This window comes from Leucopleurus acutus (genome assembly GCF_964270905.1).
Source record: "Leucopleurus acutus genome assembly, chromosome: 3".
Lineage (NCBI taxonomy): Eukaryota > Metazoa > Chordata > Mammalia > Artiodactyla > Delphinidae > Leucopleurus > Leucopleurus acutus.
The window spans coordinates 42,058,614-42,081,732 of record NC_139145.1 but is presented as its reverse complement, the minus strand read 5'-3'; the positions used below and the strand labels follow the sequence as shown (position 1 = coordinate 42,081,732).

Below are 23,119 nucleotides of genomic sequence, written 5' to 3'. Positions count from 1 at the left end.
AAGAAAAAACACGTTTGCCCTGTGGAGGTCCCCACGCAAACCCCTCTGGGTGGGGAATGAGAGAAGCTGGTGCGTATTTGAGTAGGAAGGGACTGAGGTTAGGCGAGAGACAGGAGAGAGAAGCCAGTCACCTCAAGGCAGAAGTATTTGGGTTTCCAGACCTGGGAGGGAAATGGGAACTTGATGCAGTGAGGCCGGAGGCCCCAGGTGCTAATCTCAGTTTTCCCATATGCTTGCTATGAGTGGTAGCATGCCACCAGCCCTCTGGGAACTCTGACCCTGTGAAATGGGGAGTACCCATCTTGCAGGGAATAGTAGCCCCCATTTACTGAAGTCTCACTATATGCCAGAGAGTCCTCGTTGCGTACATTATCTCATTAATGCCCAATAGCCATGCTGCGGGACAGCTGCTTTACAAAGGAGAAAACGGGGGCTGAGAAGGGTGAGTCCCGTGCACGGAGCAGTGCAAGTGGTTTTCAAAATCCACGTCCATCTGACCTGAGAGCCCACTCTCTTGGCCTCAATACCCTTCAAAAACCTTGATAAAGCCGTGCCAGGCACATGGAGGGCATGACGCAAAGGTTACCTGTTCCCTGGGATTCACTGCAAACACACGGAATGCCAGCCAAGCTCGGTGCCTTTGTGCTAATGCTCACTGACCACTCAGGAAGACAACTACAAATCGAAAGGGGACAGAGACACCTCTGGCCTTCAAAACAGAGACAGCTCCTTGTTCAGTGTTTCTGGATGGCCTTGTGCATTTCAGCATCTCAGCGTTTCTGAGTCCCCATCCTCCGCACCTCTACATTATAAGAAAAGTCAACCTTTGCCCCAAAGTTGGTCACATGTTCCTCTCCCTCCTGCCAGGATCCAGAGAGGAAGGCACGTCTGTCTGTATGACACCGAATGGAATGCTGCAGCTGAAAAACCTTCGCCTGCCCTTCTCCACGTGCACGTGAAAAAGGAAACCAAAGCACACCTGGGGTTGGCATAATTATAGTATTTTAAATTTGTGTGTACAGCAACTATCACTGATGGTGGCTTTCAGGGACAAAATAATTTACAGAGAGGGGTTCGGCTTGTTCCTGTTTTCTCGTTTGGTAAATAGGGATGATGTCTGCTTTCCCGACTTCTCTCACAAGAGGGGCTCCAATAAAACAACGCATGTACAAGTTCTTTGAAAAAGCACAAGCCAGTATACAAAGGCATATTATTACGGAAAGCTGTCTGCTTGGTCTTTGGAGCAGTTTCATTTGACAGAATATGTGGGTGGTTGTATGAATCTAGCTTTGTCTATTCGCAAACACATGGGTTTAATAAAGTGGAGTTTGTTTTTTAAGGTGTGTGGTCCATGGCTCACTGAAACACTCCTGTTTTACAAACACTGACCATGATTCTAAGAAAGGCGGAGCCCGTTTTCATCCCCCTAACAATGGACAGCGGGACTATAAATCTCCCAGGTCCACAGGAATACCTCGTGCTGGCTCCATCCGCCACTTCCTGACCTTGCTCTTGAACTCTCGCTCCACCTTCACATTCGGAGCCAAGAGGACACCACTCTGATCTGAGTCACACAGAGAGCTTCCTGGGGTGGGCTCTGGCCAAAGTCCTCGCACGGTCCAGTGGCTGGATGCACACTGTGGAGTGTTTCCTTAACACACAAACCCATTGTGTCCTTGATTACTCTTCCCAAACCCAGGAAAACGGGGCTGGGAATTTCACCATCAGGCCACCGGGGACAAAGTGACACGTGCCTGTGCTATTTGTTCAACATTTCTGAACGTGATGTGCAGCCGTGAAAATGTTATGAAAAGTAAATACACAAAACTCAACCATATAGTCCTGTTTCTCTCCTTTCTTTATGAATAAGAAAAGTATTGCTTGGCTGCTGTAGACCTCAGCCATTAAAACAAATCTGTCTCCTGTTTTTCAATCAGTATTTATAGAGTGGCAATTGTGGGCCAGAAACTATGCTGAGGCTCCCACAGGATTACTTCTTTTTGTCCTATGTGATCCCAGTGAAGTTGGCACGATTATTTCACCCCCATTTTATAGATGAAGAAACCGAGACACAGAAGATAAACCATACACTCCACTGCTGACCTGAATTAGGACTTCTGCTCTGCAGAGATTGGGTAGGAGTGCTCTCAGAAGCCAGGGTCCCACTCTCACTCAACTCGCAAATAATTATAGCTACCTTTTGTGGACTGCTAAATAAGTGATTAAAGCAACCCAAAAAAGTAGGAAGTATTACCACCTCCATTTGACAGACAAGGAAACTGAGGCACAGAGACGTTAAGAATTTGGGGGGTGGGGAGGAAGAATTTTGACCCAGACCACAGAGCTCTCCAGTCCCTTCAGCAGACTCTAGGGACATCAAATGCCAAATGAAAGTGAAAATGGTCCCCAAATGGAAACAATGGGAAGAATCTGGCAATGCCCTCATGGCTTCTTCCCACCATTGGGTGGACACACATTATTTACATCTTCGTGCTATAAAATTACCGATTATTTTCCCATAGGAAATGCATGGGAGTTGGGTTCTTGCCAGACAGGAACCTAAAGGTGATTCTCTTCATGGCACACCCATCTGTGGAAGCAGAGGGCCGTTCACTATTACTGTTAGATTCTGTAATTGCTCACCAAGAACAAGTCAGGGTGAAAGGGAAGGAGGTGTAAGATGGAGGCCCCTTTCAAAGACAAGGATATGTACGGACCGACACATCATATGATTTCTTCCTCAGGTGAAGTGCTCTCAAGATGCTTTTTTAAGGTGAACAGCGCTCAGTGGAAGTGAGGCTGTTACGGGAACTCAGGGTTGAGACTGAAGGCTCTGTGGGTCTTCCCCTGGGGTCTAGGAGAGGGCAGAATTTGCTTGTCACGGTTCTCCTCTCTGGGCAGGCAGTGCCCCATACCCACCCCCCAGCCCCTCACATCTGTGCATCAGTTTCGGCGAGGAGGGGCAGCTTTCTCCTGGACAGGCCTGTTCTGACAGTGGTCCTGCCGCTTCAGTGCAGCAGGGCCCACAGGTAAGATGTGATGATGAAATGATCGCCCAAAGAGGTTCGCTGAGCTAGGAAGGATGCCAACTTCATTTTTATAAGTGTATTACGAGCAGAAACAGACCTGGACATGACATATCTCTAGACTTGCTGTGGCATGGAGGGGACCTTTCCTCTACTCATTTAATTTATACTAATTTTTACTTGTGTAGTAAATGAAATTTCATTTTGCTGTCAGTAAACAGTGAATGGTAGCTCGACCAATTCCGTTCGTTGAACTTCTATAGCATTTAACTGTTCTCTCCTCTGAGTCCTCCCAGAACTCTGGTTGAACTTTTGTTAAATGTACCTATTGTTTTCTGTTTTGTATGGCGTTGTATTTGGCTTTCTCTCCCACAGGGCGTCCGAGTTCCTTGGGTACAGAGATGGGAATATCCCCAACATTGACAACAGGTACAGAATAGAAACCAATAAATGTGCATTTCCTTTTTTTCGGCATTGGCAATTAATACCATTGCTGTATGACATATATTGCTCTACCTTGAATCTGTGTCTAATTTCTCCCACTTGTGTCTTAGGTGGGATGCCTCTGGAGGGAAGAGACTCATGTCTTAGTAGCCCCGGTGCAAGGTGTGCCAATATGCTTTCCTTTGAGCTCTAGCTGTTCTCCCCTCACCAGAAATAAGTAAAGATCCTCATGGGGGTAGAAAAGCAATGTTCTTTTTCCTCTTGAGAACTGATACGATATAATGATTAATAACCTGGACTTAGGAGCCAGGCTTTAGAGGTTTGAATCTCCGTTTAGCAATTTACATGCTGTGTGACCTTGGGCAAAGGATTTAACCTCTCTTTGTTTGGTTATTTTCTTCTCTAAAATAGAGGTGGTAATTGCACCAACCTCAGAGGGTTTTTTAGAGGAAGAAATGACATGATATAAGTAAAACATTACCTGGCACATAAATGCTTGCTACTTTGATTATTGCTTACCTTATAATACTAAACACACAAAGCACAAAAATATTGAGTTGCTTATCTATGAACTAACTTTTATCAACGGCAAAGTTTTCTGCCAATCACCTGAGCCCGTGTTTCCAGAGACCCTAACCCAAAGAGGAGGTATCCTACCTTTGGCAAGCGCTCAGGGTCGCCAGGGTGCCGGGGAATAACCTTCTGTAACCTCTGGAAACCATAATCGATGGTGGGTTCATTGAGTGCTGCAATGAAGAAGTCGTACAATTAGAACAATTTCAGGAAATAAAACAGCACATGATTTGCGATACTTATGGTGCAGAAATAACTGGGAAGTCGAAAGTTTCACTGAGACTTTTGAATTAGATCATAAAGTGATTGGACGAATGATCCCTTTCGGTGGGGACTGACTCACTCAAAAGAACATGAGTCGCAGGTCCTAAACTCTGCTCTCCTGGCCAAATTCTATATTCCTTACAGTGTTGAAAATGGAAGGTAAAATGGAACTTGGTGTGAGGTTTTAGGATTCCCTTTAGTCAGAAGCTTGAGTTACAACACTGGAGGGTATCTACAGGTATAAAGAGCAGAATTAAAAGTACTTGCTTAGCTACAGAATATCAAGTAGACCTCAGCTGATACAGTATCGCAATGCCATCGGGAGCAATTAAGTGTGGTGGGGCAGAGGAGACCAGATCTCCTCAGGCCAGAAAGCCCCTTCTACCCTTGTAAGAGTCCGAAAAGAGACAGGTATTGAAAGTGCCCTTGATACGACACCCTCATATCTAAGATGAAAGACTGATTCACCAATGTCAATATTATTTCAGGAAAAGGCTAACCTCTACGGAGCACTAGCTCAGAGCAGCTGGCTCTCCAAGAAGAATTTTTTTAAAAGACTAAAAGAAGAGCAAACCTGTAGTAATATTTGGAGACAGTGGGCCTTCTTGTACCCATACTGACTACACCTTCTTCAAAGCATCCTTAAATTCAACTCCATACAAAGTGGACTCTGGTGTATCACTTTTGAAATTCCTCCCCAGGATATGAAGTACCTCCAGCTTTCCTCGCCTGACCAGGAAAAGATGGCGGCTCCATCCTCCACCCACATCCCCCATCTCCTCTCAGTAATGAGTGGGTTTTTTTCTTCTTTTCTTTTTTCATGTAACCAAAGTACTCAACCACATATTTTCTTCCATACTGAATAAAAAGACAGTCTTTGTAGTTCTGACATTCAGCTATACATTTAGAAAACAAGTTGCCACATGCTTTACTTAAAATGCATTTCCATTAACCTAAATTTTAAAAGTAAGATCCATACTACTACTAACTTTAAAAAACTGTATTAAATTCAAATAGGTCCCAAGGCTAATGGAAGCAATTTGTATACCAACCCAAACTGACTGGCCCACTTTTCAAAATACAGGTATGATAATCTTGTGGTTTTAAAAGGACATTTAAATTGAAAGACTGTGAATTTAGTACATAATTATACCAATAGAACCCTTTAACTTGTCAACTTGTAAATCTAAAAGGCTATCAATCATTTCTAAAGAGGAAATAAACCTTAAAATTCCTTGATTGACAGTGCTTACTTTTTATGTAAAAAAAAAAAAAAAAAAAAAAAAAGGCTGCATAAAGTGGCCACAAATCCATTTACAAAAGTACATTGTTTTACATAGGTGAGTAAAAAGCCAATAATCACGCCTCCAAAAGACGTATAAATCAGAGTAAGTACTTCTTCCTCACTTGTATATTTTAAGTTGGAGTGAACTTCAGGTAACTTTTTTTAAGATCTTTTTTCCCAAATGCAATGCTTGTTGAAGCTGTTAATAGAGTAGCCATTTAAGACAATGTAATCATTTTTGCAAATATGAGGTTTAGCCATTTCCCCCACCTTCTCCCCGCCCCCTTCCAAACGGTAAACTTTCAACCTGCCTCTTGTGGAAATTAACTAAAATTACACCCAGGTGTACCAAATCTCTCTATAGTGGTACATGAGTTAAGGCACAATATTTATTGTTCCTCCCATTTCATGAATTACTTTCTAAACCCTTGAGAAAAATTCTTGTTTTTTCAAATTAGACTTGTAGAGAAAAAGCCATACAATTCTTTACACAGGGAAGCTGTGACTCATAAAATCCCAGTATTTAATAAGGAAATGCCCGAGAATGACAGGAATGAGCACCCAGGTTAAGCTGTATATCACATCTATCTCCCACCCATAATGCTAATTGCCAACAAAGATGTTTAACCATAAAAAGAGCTTTAGGCAATTAAATGTATCATTTTAACACTTGAAGATATGATTCAGCATCCTGAAAATTCTAATTCTTGGTTTTATTTTTCAGTGTAAGCCACCAATAAAACTTGACTTGTTGACCCACCCCTTCAGTTGTTTGCATAATGAATTCATTCCTACTGTGTCAAGAAACCCATGGTTGTTAATTGAATGACTGATGTATGGGGTGGGGAGGATATGTTTCTCTGACCATAGGAACAACTCACAACAGAATGACTGACATTCAGTATCCACAATTAAAAGAACTGATTCAAATATCATATGGAACTAATAGCTAAAGAGCTCAGGAGAAGTCATTCTGCTGCCAGAAAGAGTAATTGAATTAGATATATTAAACTCATTATTCAAAGAAAAATAAGCATCTAGTCTATGGAAGTATGCTATGTGAGAGGAAATATTTCAGTAGAGGGACAAAGGCTTTTAATTTATTTCCCATGCCTTTATGATTTGCTCTACACTTGTATTTTTTAATATAGTAACCTGCCCTCAATCTACATATTGAGCATTACAATGGCATTGTCGAGTGCTGTAAACAAAGGTAACGCTAAAGATATGCAAGCAACGTTCGTTGTCTTAAATTCAAAGGTGCCTGATGATTTCTCTGATTGCAGTAACTAAAGAAAAAAACTAAACCAATTATTGAGTGAGAGGGGCCATCTGATAGAGATTGTTACTTTAAAAAGAACCCTGAAAACAGATTAACTGTCTAGGGAGGGGGATGGTTAAATTACGGCACACCCATAGGAATATGATGCAGTCCTCAAAAGCAACGCTTTTGGAAAAATAAATTTACTGGCATAAAATATATTGCTATGTCAAGAAGCAGATTACAAGAGCATATGTGCAATATGGTTACTTTTTAAAAAAATGAACATATACAGAGAATAAAGAAAAGGTTTCTGTGTATAAACTGCCTAACAGTAGTTATTTCTAAGAAGTGAGTCTTGAAGTGCTTTTCTTCCTTCTCTTTAGGCTGTGCATTGTCTATATTTTCCACAATGAACATATATTACTTTTATAATCAGAGAAAAAGGTTAAGAGCAAGAGAGTGTTCCCAGGATGGAATCTGACCTGCTTGTATAAAGTAATGACATAAGAAACTTTGCCTGAAAAAGGGTCTGTATACGCTTTAATAACATTGCCTAGGTTATTACAGACCATAAGAAAAATAAGTAGTATACTTTTGGCCAGTTGTATAAATATGTGACTATTCATAAACTCTCTGAAAATCAACAGAGAGAGTAACGGGGAGGAATCATAAAGAATGGCATATTTGTTTTCATCAGTGGGGGTAGTCGACTAGTACCTTAGGGACATACATCTACTCTGCAAGAATGTAATATAAAGTTAATCCTTCAACAAAGTGACCTCATTGTATTCAAGCACAGGGCTCAGGGGGCACCAGAAGAAGAAGTGGGACTAGTCAAGTTTTCCCCCCTAAAACTTGAGACAATTCCGAGAATCCAGGAGAGAAAGAAAAAAATTTAACTGCACATAATTAACCACAAATAAAGCATGAGTATCTTAGGTTGTAAAAAGAAAAAAACAGATGAAACTGTTAACTGCAAAAGGAATGCAATGATGAGAGCTTCTCGTGTCACCCCACTTCCAAGCACCTAACCCACACTTTCAACAGGGTTTGAGAGGGTGTTCTCCTCAACCGGTTAGGGGTGGTAACAGAATAAGGGAGGCTCAGAGGTTTAGCAAAATCCATAATCCCAAAGAAGAAAAGCCTCAATTTTTAAATCAGCATAATAAAATGGGACCAGTGAGGGCATTAAAAACATTCCACGAGATAATAAACTGTCCATTGACTCAATAATCATTTCTACTGCCTACCAAGTGTTCAGATGGCACTGGTAGGAATTCACTGTTTTACGTCACATAAGCCCTTAAAAATAAACTTTCTGAGAGGTGTACATAATCTCACCTCAGAAATGAACTACTATGATTGTAGAGTTGGAACCTGGTTCCAGCTCCCATGGCCAGGCCTCCCTCCTGCTCAGCAATCCGTTCTCTTGCCTCCCTGATGGTCAGATGGTGGGTCACCACCGCTGCTCCTCTTTTCTTTTTTTTTTTTAAATTAATTCATTTATGGCTGTGTTGGGTCTTCGTTTCTGTACGAGGGCTTTCTCTAGTTGTGGCAAGCGGGGGCCACTCTTCATCGCGGTGCGCGGGCCTCTCTCTATCGCGGCCTCTCTTGTTGTGGAGCACAGGCTCCAGACGCACAGGCTCAGTAACTGTGGCTCATGGGCCCAGTTGCTCCGCGGCATGTGGGGTCTTCCCACACCAGGGCTCGAACCCGTGTCCCCTGCATTGGCAGGCAGATTCTCAACCACTGCGCCACCAGGGAAGCCTTGCTCCTCTTTTCTGACACTAGGCTCACACTACACTTCACAGGACCACGTGGATTTATAGAGTGATCAGGCCACTGCGGAGCCACAAAGATTCGCATTCAAGATGTCTTCCACTGTCCTGTTCAAACTTAGAGGTAGATACATATTCGCTGAGTAACCTCAGTAGGACCTCATGGAGCTGTGTACATATCCTACAGGAAGTGTGAAACTTTCCTAAAAGGCAAGATTAAATGCTTCTACACAGGAGCAAGCTTGTAGGGCAGATGTATCAGCTGAGATCTCAGAAGGGTCCTCTCACAGCTATGACACGATACTGGGGAATGGGTATAGGGAGGAAGTAGGGGACCCATGCATGGGCCAGGCTCAGCTGTATCAAAGTCATTACTTTTCAAAAGGGAAAAGTTAGTTAAATATTTTTAAAAAACATTAAACCACTTCATGTGGCCTTGTGTGGGGTCAGCTTATAAATGGTTTTGGGTACCCACCCAGTCTCACAATCTCAGACTCCCCTAAAGGAAACCAGTAACTTTCCATACAGAACCAGTCTATGCAGAGCCCTTCCCCTTTGGGCTTCAACCAAGGTTCTGGTCAAGACAGAAGAACTCTGGTTATACAAAGCTATTTACCGTGTCCAAATGTTCATGCAGCATGAAATGCTATATGCAAAGAAAATTCAGAATAATACAACTAGATTTTATGTCCTACTAATAATGACAAGATTATAAAATTCATTCAAAACATCTGGTAATGGGTAAATCCTTACCAAATGTATATGTGAATTGTGGCCTTTTCATGCCTTTAGTTGTCTTCTTTTTTTTTTTTTATCCACAAACACATCAAAGAAAGAAAATTCTCTTTAAGGGGATTTATTTGCAAATTAAAACCATGTAGTCAAGACAAATGCACTCTCAGTTATTAGAACTGATTTTTCTCTTTTCAGAGTTGCCTTTTAGAGAAAACACTCCTCAGTCCTCCTTAACTTCTGGAATACTTATCCCTGGAAACAATGGAAATGAAAGGCAGGACAGTTGTGTTCCCAAACATCAGGGGAAAAGTGGTTTGGGTGCCATTCCAACGTGAGCGCGCAGAGTTCCACTGCTTTTATAGCTCAGTGACTCACTGTAGCGCTTTAACATATTTCTGGGGTTTTAATTTCCTTTTTTTAATGGTTATGTGACATGATGTCATTTTGACTGGAAATAAAAAGAAATGCAGATATTAGAAAGGTAATATTTATATTCTATTGCCATTTAATGTCCAAACAAATATCTAGACTCTATGCCAAGTAATAAATAAAGCCTCATAGCAAAGGCAATGATAAAACCAGCACCTGGGTCTCCAAGCTTCCCTGGTGACTATTCTATATTTGAACTAAAGGAATACAGCAGAGCATTTCCCTTCAAGGCAGACCCATGCTGGGCATAAGAGTTATTATATATGTGTTAGGTGGTCTTCTTGTTCCATAATGGCCCTATTTTTCCCTCAGTCACTAAATTAACAACCAGAGGTAAACAATGAAACAGGAAGTTACCTTCACAAACCTATCTTTAAGACTGATTTTAAAAGATATAAACCGCAAAATCAACCAGAAACCTAAACAAGAGCCAGATATACGGTCAAGGAAGAAATGTGTTGCCCTTCCAGCCGTTTGGATGTTTCATTCCTCGCCTAGATGTTCAGTGCACACATGGTATTCCGGGTCATCTCTTCCTGGAAGGGATACATTCCCTAAGAAACCTAACACCAAGTCCCTTGCAAGCAGAGCCCCTACTTTCGGTGTGAAATGCTTTCACAGCCTGGCACCCTGCCTCAGGAAGGAGGTTCAGGAGAGCTTCGGGAAGAGGCTCACTGAACTGCAGAAAGCTATAACTGAACCAGAAGGGTGTCAGGATGAAGCCAACATGGGCAGAATTTACCAATGTAGGAGCCAAAGGAACACTTCCAAACTGGCTTTCAACATGCTCTGATCTCTTATTTGTAGTTTTCAAACCTCTTGATGTGGAGCAACAACACTTAAGATTCAAAAATCAAGCACAGGAAGTAATACTTCTCTCTACCGAAGGCACCATCAGAGGTACTGTTGGCCTGTGCGGCTACGTTCCCTTTACAGAGACTGGAGCCAGAGCCTGCAAGGTAAAGACTGAAGAGAGAAAGAGATCTGCAAAGTGGATCAGAGCCCAGGATGAAAAAAGACAGGGGCTCTGGGAGAAAGAGATGGAAGACCCTGAGGATTGTCACTTGGAACGCAAAGGACTTGCGTATGTTAGGAAGTGAATAACTCTTCCAGAAGCAAAAGCAATCAAGAGCAGGAAGCAAGAATTGAGTGACTCGCTTTTGTTTTTCAAAATGGAAGTAGCTTTACTGTTTTTCGAAGTCTAAAAGGAATATACTCTTAATGTGTAAAAAATACAAACGAAACACAAAGAAGGAAAAAAGCTTCATAATACATATACTCATGTATAATCACTATTTCTATTAATATGTAGGCTTTCGGGCATTCTTACAATACTGTTCTATATAAATATAGATTATATACATATTTATATCCCCCTCATTCTTTTTAATGGTTGCAGCATATTGTAATTATATGGATGGCCATAACTTTTGCGACAAATCTCCTGTTAATGGGGATGTATTTTTTTCCTCAAAATTTTCAGGAGAAATTCTTAGATAAAAGAATATGTACATTTCAAGACTTTTGATACATATATTTTCTAACTATCCTTCCTAAAATTTATACCAATTTACATGTTGACAGGTTACTTTTAAAGGCGTCTGCAGAAGAAAACAAATTTTTAAGACTGTGCATCCTGAACTCAATTATTCTCTAAGTTATAAGGACCTATGAACGTTTTTAATAGATGTTAACGATCACAATGATTTTACCTGGAGAAGTGTCATTTCAAACATACCCCGAGGTCATACAAGACACTTCTCCCAGTAATATCAAAGTGTTTTATAGACATTATCCCACTGAGTCTTTCAATATGCCCTTGACATAAATGTCAAAATTTATTACTCCCAATTTGAAGGTGAGAAACTGAGGCACAGAAAGAGCTGGCTGCATGAATCAGAACAAAACCCTCAGTGCTTCACTCACTATGCCAAGATGACTCTTTTATTTTCATATCGATAAATCGCCATTTGCAGCATATTGACAAGTCCAGCTACCAAATCAATTAAATGGCACTTGTTTTTTTTTTTTACTAAGTATCTGTGAAACAGAAATCCAGCACGACGAGGAATCCTGGTGCCAGACTCCTGACTTCACACGGGTAAACAATCACTTGGCCTGATTTCTTAAAGCTCACCATGTCAACAGGCACAAACCTGTGGGAGAGGCCACCCTGGCATTTTAAACTTGCCCCACAAATCATCAAGAAACGGTGCTTTCTGTTTCATCAACTTCTCCTTACAGGACTGAGCCTGGCTCTCAAAAGTTGATTTGTCTTTTGAGCAACAGAGACACATAATGCTGTTGAGATACATTAAACCAACTTATTTCATACCACAACCAGTTGGTACTTTCTAGAAGATCCTTGGTGAGAACTCACTGGCAGAAGTGGAGCATTTCTTAAACAGACCCACTTTTTGCCCTGGAGGGTTACACTCTATCTAAAATGGGAAGTCGGTGAATGTACAATAATTAGGGAAAACTGTATTGCTCTCTAATTGTGATAAAGTTGATGAGAAAAGTTGCCCCTGTTACTGCATATGATGTGCTCTGTACAGCTTGGCCTTCCAGGATCCTTAATTTAGATTTCCAAATCTGATGCAAGTATAAAACTAAAATTAAATCCCTCAAGCAAACAGAAGCTTGAATATCTCCAGGAAATTTTTTTTTTTTTTTTTTTTTTTTTGCCTTTCAATCTTTTTCATTTTGGAGTTTTTTTGTTTGTTTGTTTGCTTTTTAATTCATCGTTTATGATTAGGTTTCAAAGCCAGATTTGCTCAATTGAATGAGACGAGGATGGTTGTCGCTGTGTAACGGATGATGGTGTTTTAAGTATTGGAGGCCAACACACTCTTTCTCCTTTAACGTTCAAAGATAAATCCATCATTTTCTTCCCTACTGGCATATCTTCTGATATAACAAGAGTAATATTCCTTCTATAATTGTTCTTTAGATTTCCTCCCAAAGAGTTTTGACAATAACTGTTATCAAGGGGGTAAAATCACCCAGCCTGTCTGATAAACATGTTTTCTTGTGTTCCCACCCCAGCGAGTGCTTGACACTGTACTTTTATCATCCAGCGTGTGTTCAGAATGAGCTTAGAACAGCAATTGCCGGGAATAGGCAGGCGATAAACTGCATTGATTTAACACATCTTGTTTTCAATCATGCTTGGATTTTCTGAGCACGCATTTTTCCTGTACTTTGACTTGTAGCTTTTATCTGACGAGCTGATCCCTTTTCACTGGAAAATGAAAAGGTCGCACAATAAGACACGGTTTACTGGAACTTGAACACGCACCAGGGAAAGTATTTTAGATAAATACTGTCAGACAGAGTGGAGCTGAATTTCAACAACACAACTGTTAAACAACAATACTTATTACTCTCCTAGAACAAGCTACCAGCATCTTATGGCTCTCAGCAGGGAAGAGCACCGAGTCAGGCTCCAAAGCTCGGAAACCCTTCTCTGCGCCTTTTGCTAACCGAGCACAGAGTTCTGGGCCGAGGTCCCACTTATTATTGTTAATATCATGGTCTTATGTGACAACTCAAAAAACTACTGCCACTGTCACAGAGCTGTCTCCTCTAAACCAGTGGGCAGGTTTCAGAAGAGCTGGATGATGAAGTTACAGCAGAGTTCTGCAGATAGACTGGGAGGAGAGAAAAAAATCCGAAGAAAAGTGACATGAAAGTGATTCCGAATAATCCATTAATTCTCCTAACAAGACAGGAAAGTACTTGTAACTGGCAGATATTAGAGGATTAAGTGCTTATTTGGTTATATTTTAATGGACTCAAAGAGAACGTATAACAAGCATGCTATGTGGAGCGTTAACAGTGGTCTTGCAGATGAGCCTAGAAGTTTTGGCCGACCTGAACTCCAACCTAAATAGCATTTGATATAAAGTAAATGAAGCCAGCCTTCTGCAGTATTGACCCAACCTAAGTGATTATTTTTACTGCATGTCATTAGCCTTCGACTCAGCCAGAAAGTCTCCTCTGCCTGAATGTTTGACACTGGAACCCTTCCCTTTATAGCCTTGACACACATTCTGAATATATCTCTATTCACTGTCTGCTCCAGAGCTTCTTGAACTTTCTCTGTTCACAGTACCTTGGGTGCCTCAGTAATCTTTTCACAGAGCCCTCAAGCCAAAAGAAATGCCCAACAATTCTGTTTCATTAACTACTTAGGTCCAAACAGCTTAATATTGTTTATATCCTAACATCTTAATATTTATATCCTAACAACTTAGCAGCCATTTGAAAAAAATTACAAAGAAATGGAAAGCAAAAATAATACAATAATACTTCCAATTCATCCTAAAATAATCACAAGAACTTACTCATGGGATGTGTGCTCCTGCTGAGCACAGTACAACTTCTCAAAGCCTGGAGTAAGATTGGACATCGACGCCCTTTTTTCTATTCCACCTTGATTTTCACAGGACACTACCTTGAATCACAGCAACTGCTAAAAACTGAGCCTGGCAAAGCTATGACACCATCAAAAGGAACGCAGTGCAATCTAATGTTGAGCTATGAACTACCTCAAACTAGCAGTTTGTCTGGTACCTGACAGACAAAGTATCATTGTTTCCCTCAAATTTAAAATACCCCACATCACCCCTGTATGTTTGAAGGGACACCTTGGTGCGTAAGTTTAGGAAACATGGATCTACTCAGAAACGTAGAATCAACTAAATGCGAAGACGCTATGAGAATCCATTGCATTCATTCATTGTGTCTTTTCTTGTATTATTAATATAATAAGAGCATCAGCTAACACTTCCTGAGGACTTAGTATGTGCCAAGCACTTTACATGGACTAACGTATCTGATCTTTACCAAAACCCCAAAGGGAAGTATTATTGTTATGCCTGTTACACAGAGAAGGAAACTGAAGCCTGAAGGAGTTAAACAGCTTGCCTCGATCCACAGAGCTAATGAGTGAAAGGCTAGAGATTTGAGCCCAGGCAGTCTGCCTCCCAAGCCCTGCTCTTAACCTCTCTGCTAGAAAAGCCTAGTTAGGATAACCAAGAGGCCTCCAGGATAGGTCTCTAACAATTTGGACCTGCAGTACTCTTCTAATGCTTTTCTTACTCCCAGTATACCCCTCTATGTGCAGTCTATTCTAATTCTTTTCTTTGTCCCAACTTATGTCCTACTCCAGCCCTTATCTGACATGCCCTCATTTCTCGAACAGCCCACTTCTTGCCTCGGTTCCAACCCTTTTGGGGTAAGACAGAGCTAGATTATCATCCAGGCTATGTCACTGACCAGCTATGTGCCTTTTGGAAAAGTCACATTCTTTAAGTCTCCTAATATGTAACGTGAAGATGTGATACTATTTGTATGATGCTTTGCACACGATAAATCCTCAATAGGCAGTTGTAATTACTAATAACAGAATACCTGACGTGTGCTAGAAACGGGGGAGGTGTGGGGAATACAGGATTAATTAGACGTATTTACACATTCCCCACTGTCAAGAAACTCCAGAGTCTAGAGGGGCAGAAAGACAGAAACAGAATTCTACAACAATGCGATAAATACAATGTGAGGATGCAGTATTATAGGAGAACATCGGGCACGCTTCACTTGTCCTTGGGGTTCAGGCTTTCTTCCCCTTACTCACACTAACTGGAAATTACAATTCAAAGAATTCCACCACCTCTGATTCTCGAATGTTACTCTGAAACAGAGCTCTGTCTGGAATAGGACATAACTGTTTTAAAACAATATAAATTTTGTGACAAAATGGGAATAAAATACAGGTGGGAGACACCTAATTAAACTGGGATTTTTTTTCCCCCAGACTTGAGATGTTTTACATTGCTTAATTAATTCAATAAGATTGGACGCTTGCTATATATGAGGCCAAGTGCTAAAGGAAATGAAAAAAAAAAAAAAAAAAGAGAGAGAGAAGTACAACACAGGTCCTTCCCTATGCTTCTCCAGCTGGAGATGGTTCCATTTGAAAACTCTCCTACGCACTGTGATGTGCCCTTGAGGAGTTTATTTATTTTTGGTCATGCAGTGGCTTTGGGGATCTTAGTTCTCTGACCAGGGATCAAACCCGTGCCCCCTGCAGAGGAAGCAGGGGGTCCTAATCACTGGACCTTGAGGAGTTTATAATCCAGGGAAGACAGGCCTATAATCAGCCACTCAAAAAGATACAAAACTATAGCATTACTAATGTAGTAACAGTACATTGCACAGGAGAAGGAAAAATAATTATCTGTACTGGAGCCAAGGAAACATATACCAAAGACGTCATATCTGAGCTGGATGTATAAGGATAAGTAGGATTTTTCTACTGAAAAGGATGGGAGAAGAATCCGAGGCAAAAGAAACAGCAAGAGCAAAGGCACAGAGATATAAAAGGACATGATGCGTTCAGATAAGATTAGATATTCCAGTTTGGAAAGAGCATAGCTTATATATTGGGAGTAGGGTGTTGAAGAGTAACTGTGAGTAACAGTATTGGCCTTGAGTGCCTTGCTAAGAAATTTACCTGGTAGGTAACAAGGGGCTATTAAAGGTGTTCCATATCATAGGAGAGATACAATTAGATCTATATTTCGAAGACATAACCACAGGAGTCCAGTAAAAGATGAATTTTAAAGTCAGAACTATCATAATAATCCAAATGGAAAATGAAAGACCAACTAATAATGAGGTGGTCATGGAGAAAAGGAGGAAAAGGTAGATTGCAGAGACATTTTTAGAACAGAAATTACATGAATTTAGTAACATGGTAGATGTGAGGGATTAGAAGAAAGTGGAAGGTGACTCTGATATTTCTAATTTACCTGACTAGATGAACAGAGTGGACGTTTATCAGGATAAAGAATGGAAGAAGAAAACTATATATGGGAGGAAAAATCGTGAGTTCTCCTTCAGACATGCTGAATTTTAGATACCAATAGGATATCCATGTGAAAATGTTTAGTAGACAGTTGGAAATAAAGGACTGATATTCAGGAAGAAGATCAAGGATGGAGTTAATTTTATGGGTAACACTGAGATACAGGTAATAGCTGAAAACATCGATGTGAGAGGAGAACCAAGGACAGACAGCGCTATGGGAAACACCAACAGTTACGGAATAATTTGAGGAAGACTCAGAGACAAAAAGAACAAAGGCAGGTCAAAAAAGTGGAAAGAATATCAGGAGAGAATAATGTCACTGAAGTCAAATGAGGACCTTAAAATTGTCCACACTAGCTAGTGTAGCTGGGTAATCAACCAGGAGAGGTCTGGGGAGAAGCTGTCAAAGGAGACCACTCCAAAATGAAGATTCGTGAATGCTCTAACCCAGAGGCTCTGGTTTCCTTTGGTCTCACTCAATAACCCCCAAATACAAAGATCTGAACACATCAAGTAAGTAAGGGATGATGGCAAACCTGTTTGCCCAACTGAAGCTTAGCTAATCACAAGAGGCGTAAGAGAGAGGAGAGGACACTCAGCCCTGATTGGAGTCACTTCAGTCCTAAGGGAAAGTGTAGAACTCCAGGTGCCCTGGGACAAAAACTATGATGCGAAGTTCACCGCTAGCTTTGGCCAGTTTCTGTTAGTACAGTAGGAGGGGTGAGGATGATGGGATTTTCCGTGGCTGTCGAGTTTTTCTGCTCCCAATCTTGAAGCCTGTCTTTTAAGAAGTGGATGGAACACAGCTGATCCCTCACAGCACCCCAGTGAGGCGCTACTGCTTCTAACCCACTCTAGGTCTGGACTTGTGAGCCAGGAGGACTGGGTCTCCTTGCCACAAAATACTTACAAAATACATTTGTTTATGTAACCAGAATTTAATCTTCTCCTTTGGATGTCGGTGGTCTTAACAGTGGTCCCTGGTGACTTACAATCAATAGTTGTTTAGTTAAGCAATTCACTTGTTTTGGAGTAACAGTTACTGTGTGGGCAATGGGTATGTGGCCACTTCCGCAATAACCCCACATCTCCTGATGCAGTGAATGTTACAAGCAGACGTTTGTTGCTATTAGCTCATGAGATGCTGGAATCCAATTTTGAAAAGCAAGTGATAAAGCACCACATAAAAAATAATGGTGTAATTACTTCTTGGTCAGGTTAAACCTACTGTGACGATAAAAACCAAAGGGAGCAGCAAGCATCATAAGTGGGTTTGCTGTAAATCTGACACTGGTTCTGACCTTCAGCGAGCAAGAAGCTTGAAGCTACCCACCTAAGCCAGGTGCACAGGAGAATACTTACGTTGCATATCTTTACCAAGTCTCTGTTTAAAAGCACTTTAATGAATGTACCCCAGGAATGCCATGGCAATTCTCAAGAGCTAAAGAGAATGGACCAGTCACTAAATCACTGACCTCAGGCTTTCAGGCTCCCATTTGAATTCAGGCCCTCAAGAAAAGGGATTTAGAAACTTCATGGGAGAGTACTCACCATGCTGGTATAATTTGTTCTCCAAATGTAGAAGAAGAAGGAAGTAAGGGGGTCTAATTGGAACATGGACCACACTGTCCGAGAGGGGAAGGAAATTCTGGCTGTGCTGTACGAGCAAACACTGGTAACCCACCGATACGCGCAGAAGAAACAAACCAGCCTCTGCTTGCAGGCTGTGATCTTTCACATCTCATCCCAAATGCCTGAGAGGCTTCCTCGATCCACATGAAATACCGTGGGCGGGTGGGTGTAGGGGGTGGGGGAGAGCCTTAGCCACAGTTATGACAAGAACTTTTAAGGATGGCATGGCACAGTCCATGTGTAAAGATATCATGATTGTTTTCACTTGCTGCCTTTGATTACTTCCAGCTCTGGGGAAAACATTTAGTTAATGTCTTTGTTTAGGCACTCTAAGAGTTGCAAGCGGTTCTCCTAAGGTTTGTGCATTTTGAACAGACATTCTGACAGGATGCTGGAGACAGCATGAGCCCGCTGGTAAAGCAACAGCAGGCTAAGTTTTACTAATGAAAGTGACTTCTATAGGTTAACTTCTCAATGACAGCAATGCGCACGGAAATGCGAGTACTCTTGTACGCTGATGGTTAGAAATGGGTATGAGCTTTTTGCAGGGCAACTTGGCCATCTATGGGTGGAGAGGATGAAAGGTTAAGTTTAGAGACTAAATCATCATGAGTTTGGAGGCGTCTCCAAATGGGGGCCCGGTGGCCACACAAACCACTTCTAACAACACTGTTTTTCCAAGTGGACACAGGCTCCCGGCAGTCACACCAGCCTTGTCAGCCTTCAGAAATGCCACCTTGTGTTTCAGGAAGACGCTCTTCTTGCTCTGACTGCCCTGGACCCTCCTCTTCCTTCAAACTGGAAATAGACACTGAAATTCTCCAAACCGAATCTTCCAATTCTGTCTAGATTGATGGGTGCGACGGGGTGGCTTAAAATGAATAACAAATGAGAGCAAGGGAAAAGAACTGACCTCCCTTCCATATTCTCTCTCTGCAATCTGCCTGTCCCATTGGAGGCTGGTGAATTTAGAGGAAATGAAAATACATATTTAACACCATGTGTGGAATTTACTTTTCCTGAGGCCACGGTGTCAGATATTGTTGCTGGGTTTTTCAGAGGGCTGGGGCATAGCTGCAGGGGCAGACACTAGGCTTGATAAACTGCTGACCTATTCCCAGATGGAAAATTTTTACGATTATATTGGGACAATAGGTACTGTGGCCCTTTAAGAACAAAATCAAACATACTGGATTGCATTTTTCGAAAGCTACCGAAACAACCTTTACGGAAGAATACATTCTTCTAAGTCTCCTTTCTAAGTCTGGAATTAACAACTTGATCTTGATGCAGTCAGGTAGAGGGGCAAAAGCACATCCATTCAATCAACTTCAGAACTTTATTGCTGCAAAGATCCTTCCTTTGACAGCAAACACAACCAAGCTTGGAGACCCTAACTGATCAATGCAAGATCAAACTGCTAGTTAACAGTTGAATCAGAAAGAAAAAAAACCTAATTCACACCAGGTCCCACATCAGTCCTCCATATAAGCTTGATTTAAAATAAAAAGGATCATTTACTGAGAAGTAGTACTAGGCATTTTAAATTTTACTCATTCTGTTTCTTCAGTGGCCCCAAAGGTAGGTATTCCTGCTTTAACAGATGAGAAAACGGAGATGGCGAGGGGTGGGTAGGCAATGAAAAGAAGTGTGACTGGGTTATATCTATGAAAAAAGACATCAAACCTGCCCTTTAGACAACATCCTCATTAACAGATCCATCTCCTATAACTACTGACCATTTCAAAGCCAAATGGCCCTGCCATTTGATAAAATGAATACTAACTGCAAGGAAGACCAACGAAGCCTCCCAGGACCTTGAAAGTATGATGGAGCATGTCTACAAAGTGTCCACATTTTTTTTTTAACCATTGCCCATCTTTCTTGAAGTCTGTTTTGCAAAGGCCCCTGGAATTAAAAACAATGTGCTCTGACTTGACCTAAATTCTTGAAATGGAAACGTGATAATAATCGTAGCCCATAGGAAATGATGCATAGTTAGAACGTACCAGAAGCTGTGCTCAGTACTATGTTAAATATCATTAATTCTTAGCCATCCTTAGGAGGTCTGTTCTGTTACCATCACCATTTTTACAGATAAAGGAAGACCCTGAGAATGACAGAGATGTGATGGATCCTGCCCAAATTCTGCAGCAGTAAGAGCGGAACCGGGATCCAAACTTAGGCAGTCTCCAGTGCCCACCCACTTATTCTCCCTTTACAGTGGACCGCCCCTGTGGAAGCATTTAGCTAATACATTGGAAGGGATGATGTTATCTTGCCTTTAAGGCACCATGGAAGAAAACAAACAACAAAAGATGTCTCAAGCAAAACTATCTGGTTTTGACTTGAAAGTATACATGTATACCCACATAGGCTACATAAAGACCTGACTCCAGGAAGATGTGAGTTTCAAAAGGGAAACTTTCCAAAATGGATCACACCTAAGCCCCAAACCATTTTCTGTGAGGTGTATGGTGGTGATGGTGGTGATGTCACCCATAAAAGAGATGAGAAATGACACACGCTTCTCCATTACTACCTTCCACCTTGTTTAATCTCACCCGGCAAGTTTTCCTTAATCTAGGAACTTGAAAATTGTATGGAATCTTGAGGCAGCTCTGGGTAACACAGGTAGAATTCTGATACGCCTTCTGCATTAACTGCTCGTACCCAGAAAGGAGAAGGAAGCCTCTCCTTCTGGGTTGTCTTTTCACTGAAAAACGCATCTTAATTGAATGCACCCAGCAGTTAACTCTCTTCGAATTCACAAACCATTAATGCCCCATTTTCATAGAGCGTCATCTCTTCTTTCTGGCTTGTCGAGAGGCTGGCACTCTCCGGGCTGTGCTGCCAGGAATGTGAGATTCAGCAGGAATGGGGAGGGGACAGCAGAGAGAAGGGAGAGCAGCAAGGCGCTCGTCTTCACCAGCAAACAAGCAGGGGCTGAGCAGGGGGAACAGCGGATAATGCTGCCCTTGCAAAATTGACATCCTTCCAGCACTGTTCTGTGTCAGCTGCAAGGGAATCACAAATAATGCCATCCTGCCATTCTTGGAATGTCAGTTAAGCAGGCTTCAAATGTGCCTACGAGGGAAGACGAGGTTTGCAAGTGGTCTTGTGGATGTAAAAAGATGGTATTAATGGTAAAAGGAAGGGGGAAAGAAAAACTGTTTGCACATTTCTCTCCAGAAATATCTGATCTGTTTCAAAGTTCCACTTTTCTTTCTCTCTCCAGGGCAGGAAGATCTAAGCAAGGTCTTGAGGTGTGTCCCCAAAAGACTCTCGTTAGGTTGCTCCCCGTAGCACAGCAGGTACCCGTGAAAGAGACCCTGGATTAACTGCCCTTCTGTGCCGGGGGCAGCTGGTTTCTTGAGGGAGAATTATGCCAGCTGGATCTCTTACCGAGCGTGTAGCCTCTTGAAGTCAGAAGGGTGTGAGATTATGTCTCTGATGATGAAGATATTTATAATTAGACTTGGTACGAGATATAAGCATATTTCTTACTGCATGGGGAACTATTTGGGCTCTATCAACACTTTTTTTAAATGTCATGAAATTGTCAGAAACCACTAGGAAGACCCATTTCCCAAAACAGGCAATGCCATCTTTTTAGAAAGCCTGATTTTGCTTTTGAAATAAACTCAGAATCTGACCATGTTCCCCTTGGCCACGATTCTAAAATCAACTACGACTGTAATTCCGTGGGCAGAGAAGGGAGACTCCTGACTTGCCACAGCCTTGACCTTGGGCTTTGGTACTGAAGGTACCAAATCAGGTCATTTGAATCCCAGACCAACCACCCTACAATGAAATCCACATTTGGTAGGAAATGATGCGAAAGTAGGGTTCTAGTTCACCTGCTAGTAATGCCATTAGTTGTGACATAACCCCATAAGCTCCCAGACATTTTAGGATTTAGAGAAAACAAAATAACAGTATTACATGAGGGAGATAAACACACACTGAATTAACAGCAGTTATGAGTTTCCTTTACGTGGCAGGAATATTTTCTTGGCATTGGGATTTAGAATGTGAACAAGGAAGGCTGGGCATGCCAATTCTCTGAGTTTCATTTGCCTGCCAGAATATTTAGAGGTCTGGGCAAGGTAAACTAACTCTCCCACGTTTGTGCTGAAGGCGACGTGCCATTGACTTGTCCCAATCTGAGTATTAAATTATCTTTCCTCATGATGACACCAACACTGAAACTTTATAGAGAGCTTATTTTATAGTCAGCAATATGGGGCACTGGATTTTATTTCCCTTTGGACAATACGATTGTGGTTAGCATAACACAGTGAATCCAACATCAATCCTCTGTCAAAAATAGTTTTATGAAGGCCAGAGGGAGGGTGGGCATACCAGAGGCACACCCAGTTGGGAGACATATAAACATTGAAAGAGAAACTAACATAAATTCTGTAAACAACAGAAGTCAAAGCTTTCTTGGGGGCATTAAAGACCTACATTTTAACATTCAAACAGTAGGATATTTACTGAAATATAAGATCAATTCTTAAAGGATTGCTGGCCCCAGGGGGTCTTATTTGTAGTCCTCTGTCCAAAGTCCATTAGACAGGGTCCCTGTCTTTAGTAGAGTGGATCCAAATAAATTCTAAGAGCGGAAATAGATTCCGTTCTCTCTGTTTACTTTATTACTATTGATTTCTGAATTCCCTCCAATCTCTTTCTTAACTGAGCAGATAATATACATTTAGTACCACAGGTAATTATCCCAAATGAATCCAGTTTGCAGCTGGGCGATAACAAGGAGAAAGGACATTGATAGATTAAACATTAAAAATTATGG

The 23,119-nt window shown here is 41.5% G+C and overlaps 1 protein-coding gene across 11 annotated transcripts in view; it reads right to left on the bottom strand.

Annotated features, from left to right (window-relative positions):
• Positions 1–23,119, bottom strand: part of EBF1 (EBF transcription factor 1) — a gene marked incomplete at its 3' end in the record, with an annotated part of 392,977 nt that overhangs the window by 26,702 nt on the left and 343,156 nt on the right. For all 11 annotated transcript variants that reach the window (XM_082836741.1, XM_082836739.1, XM_082836746.1 and 8 more), the window contains one exon: positions 4,128–4,216. In XM_082836741.1, the coding sequence (XP_082692867.1) occupies positions 4,128–4,216 (89 nt within the window). The remainder of the gene's footprint in view (positions 1–4,127; positions 4,217–23,119) is intronic.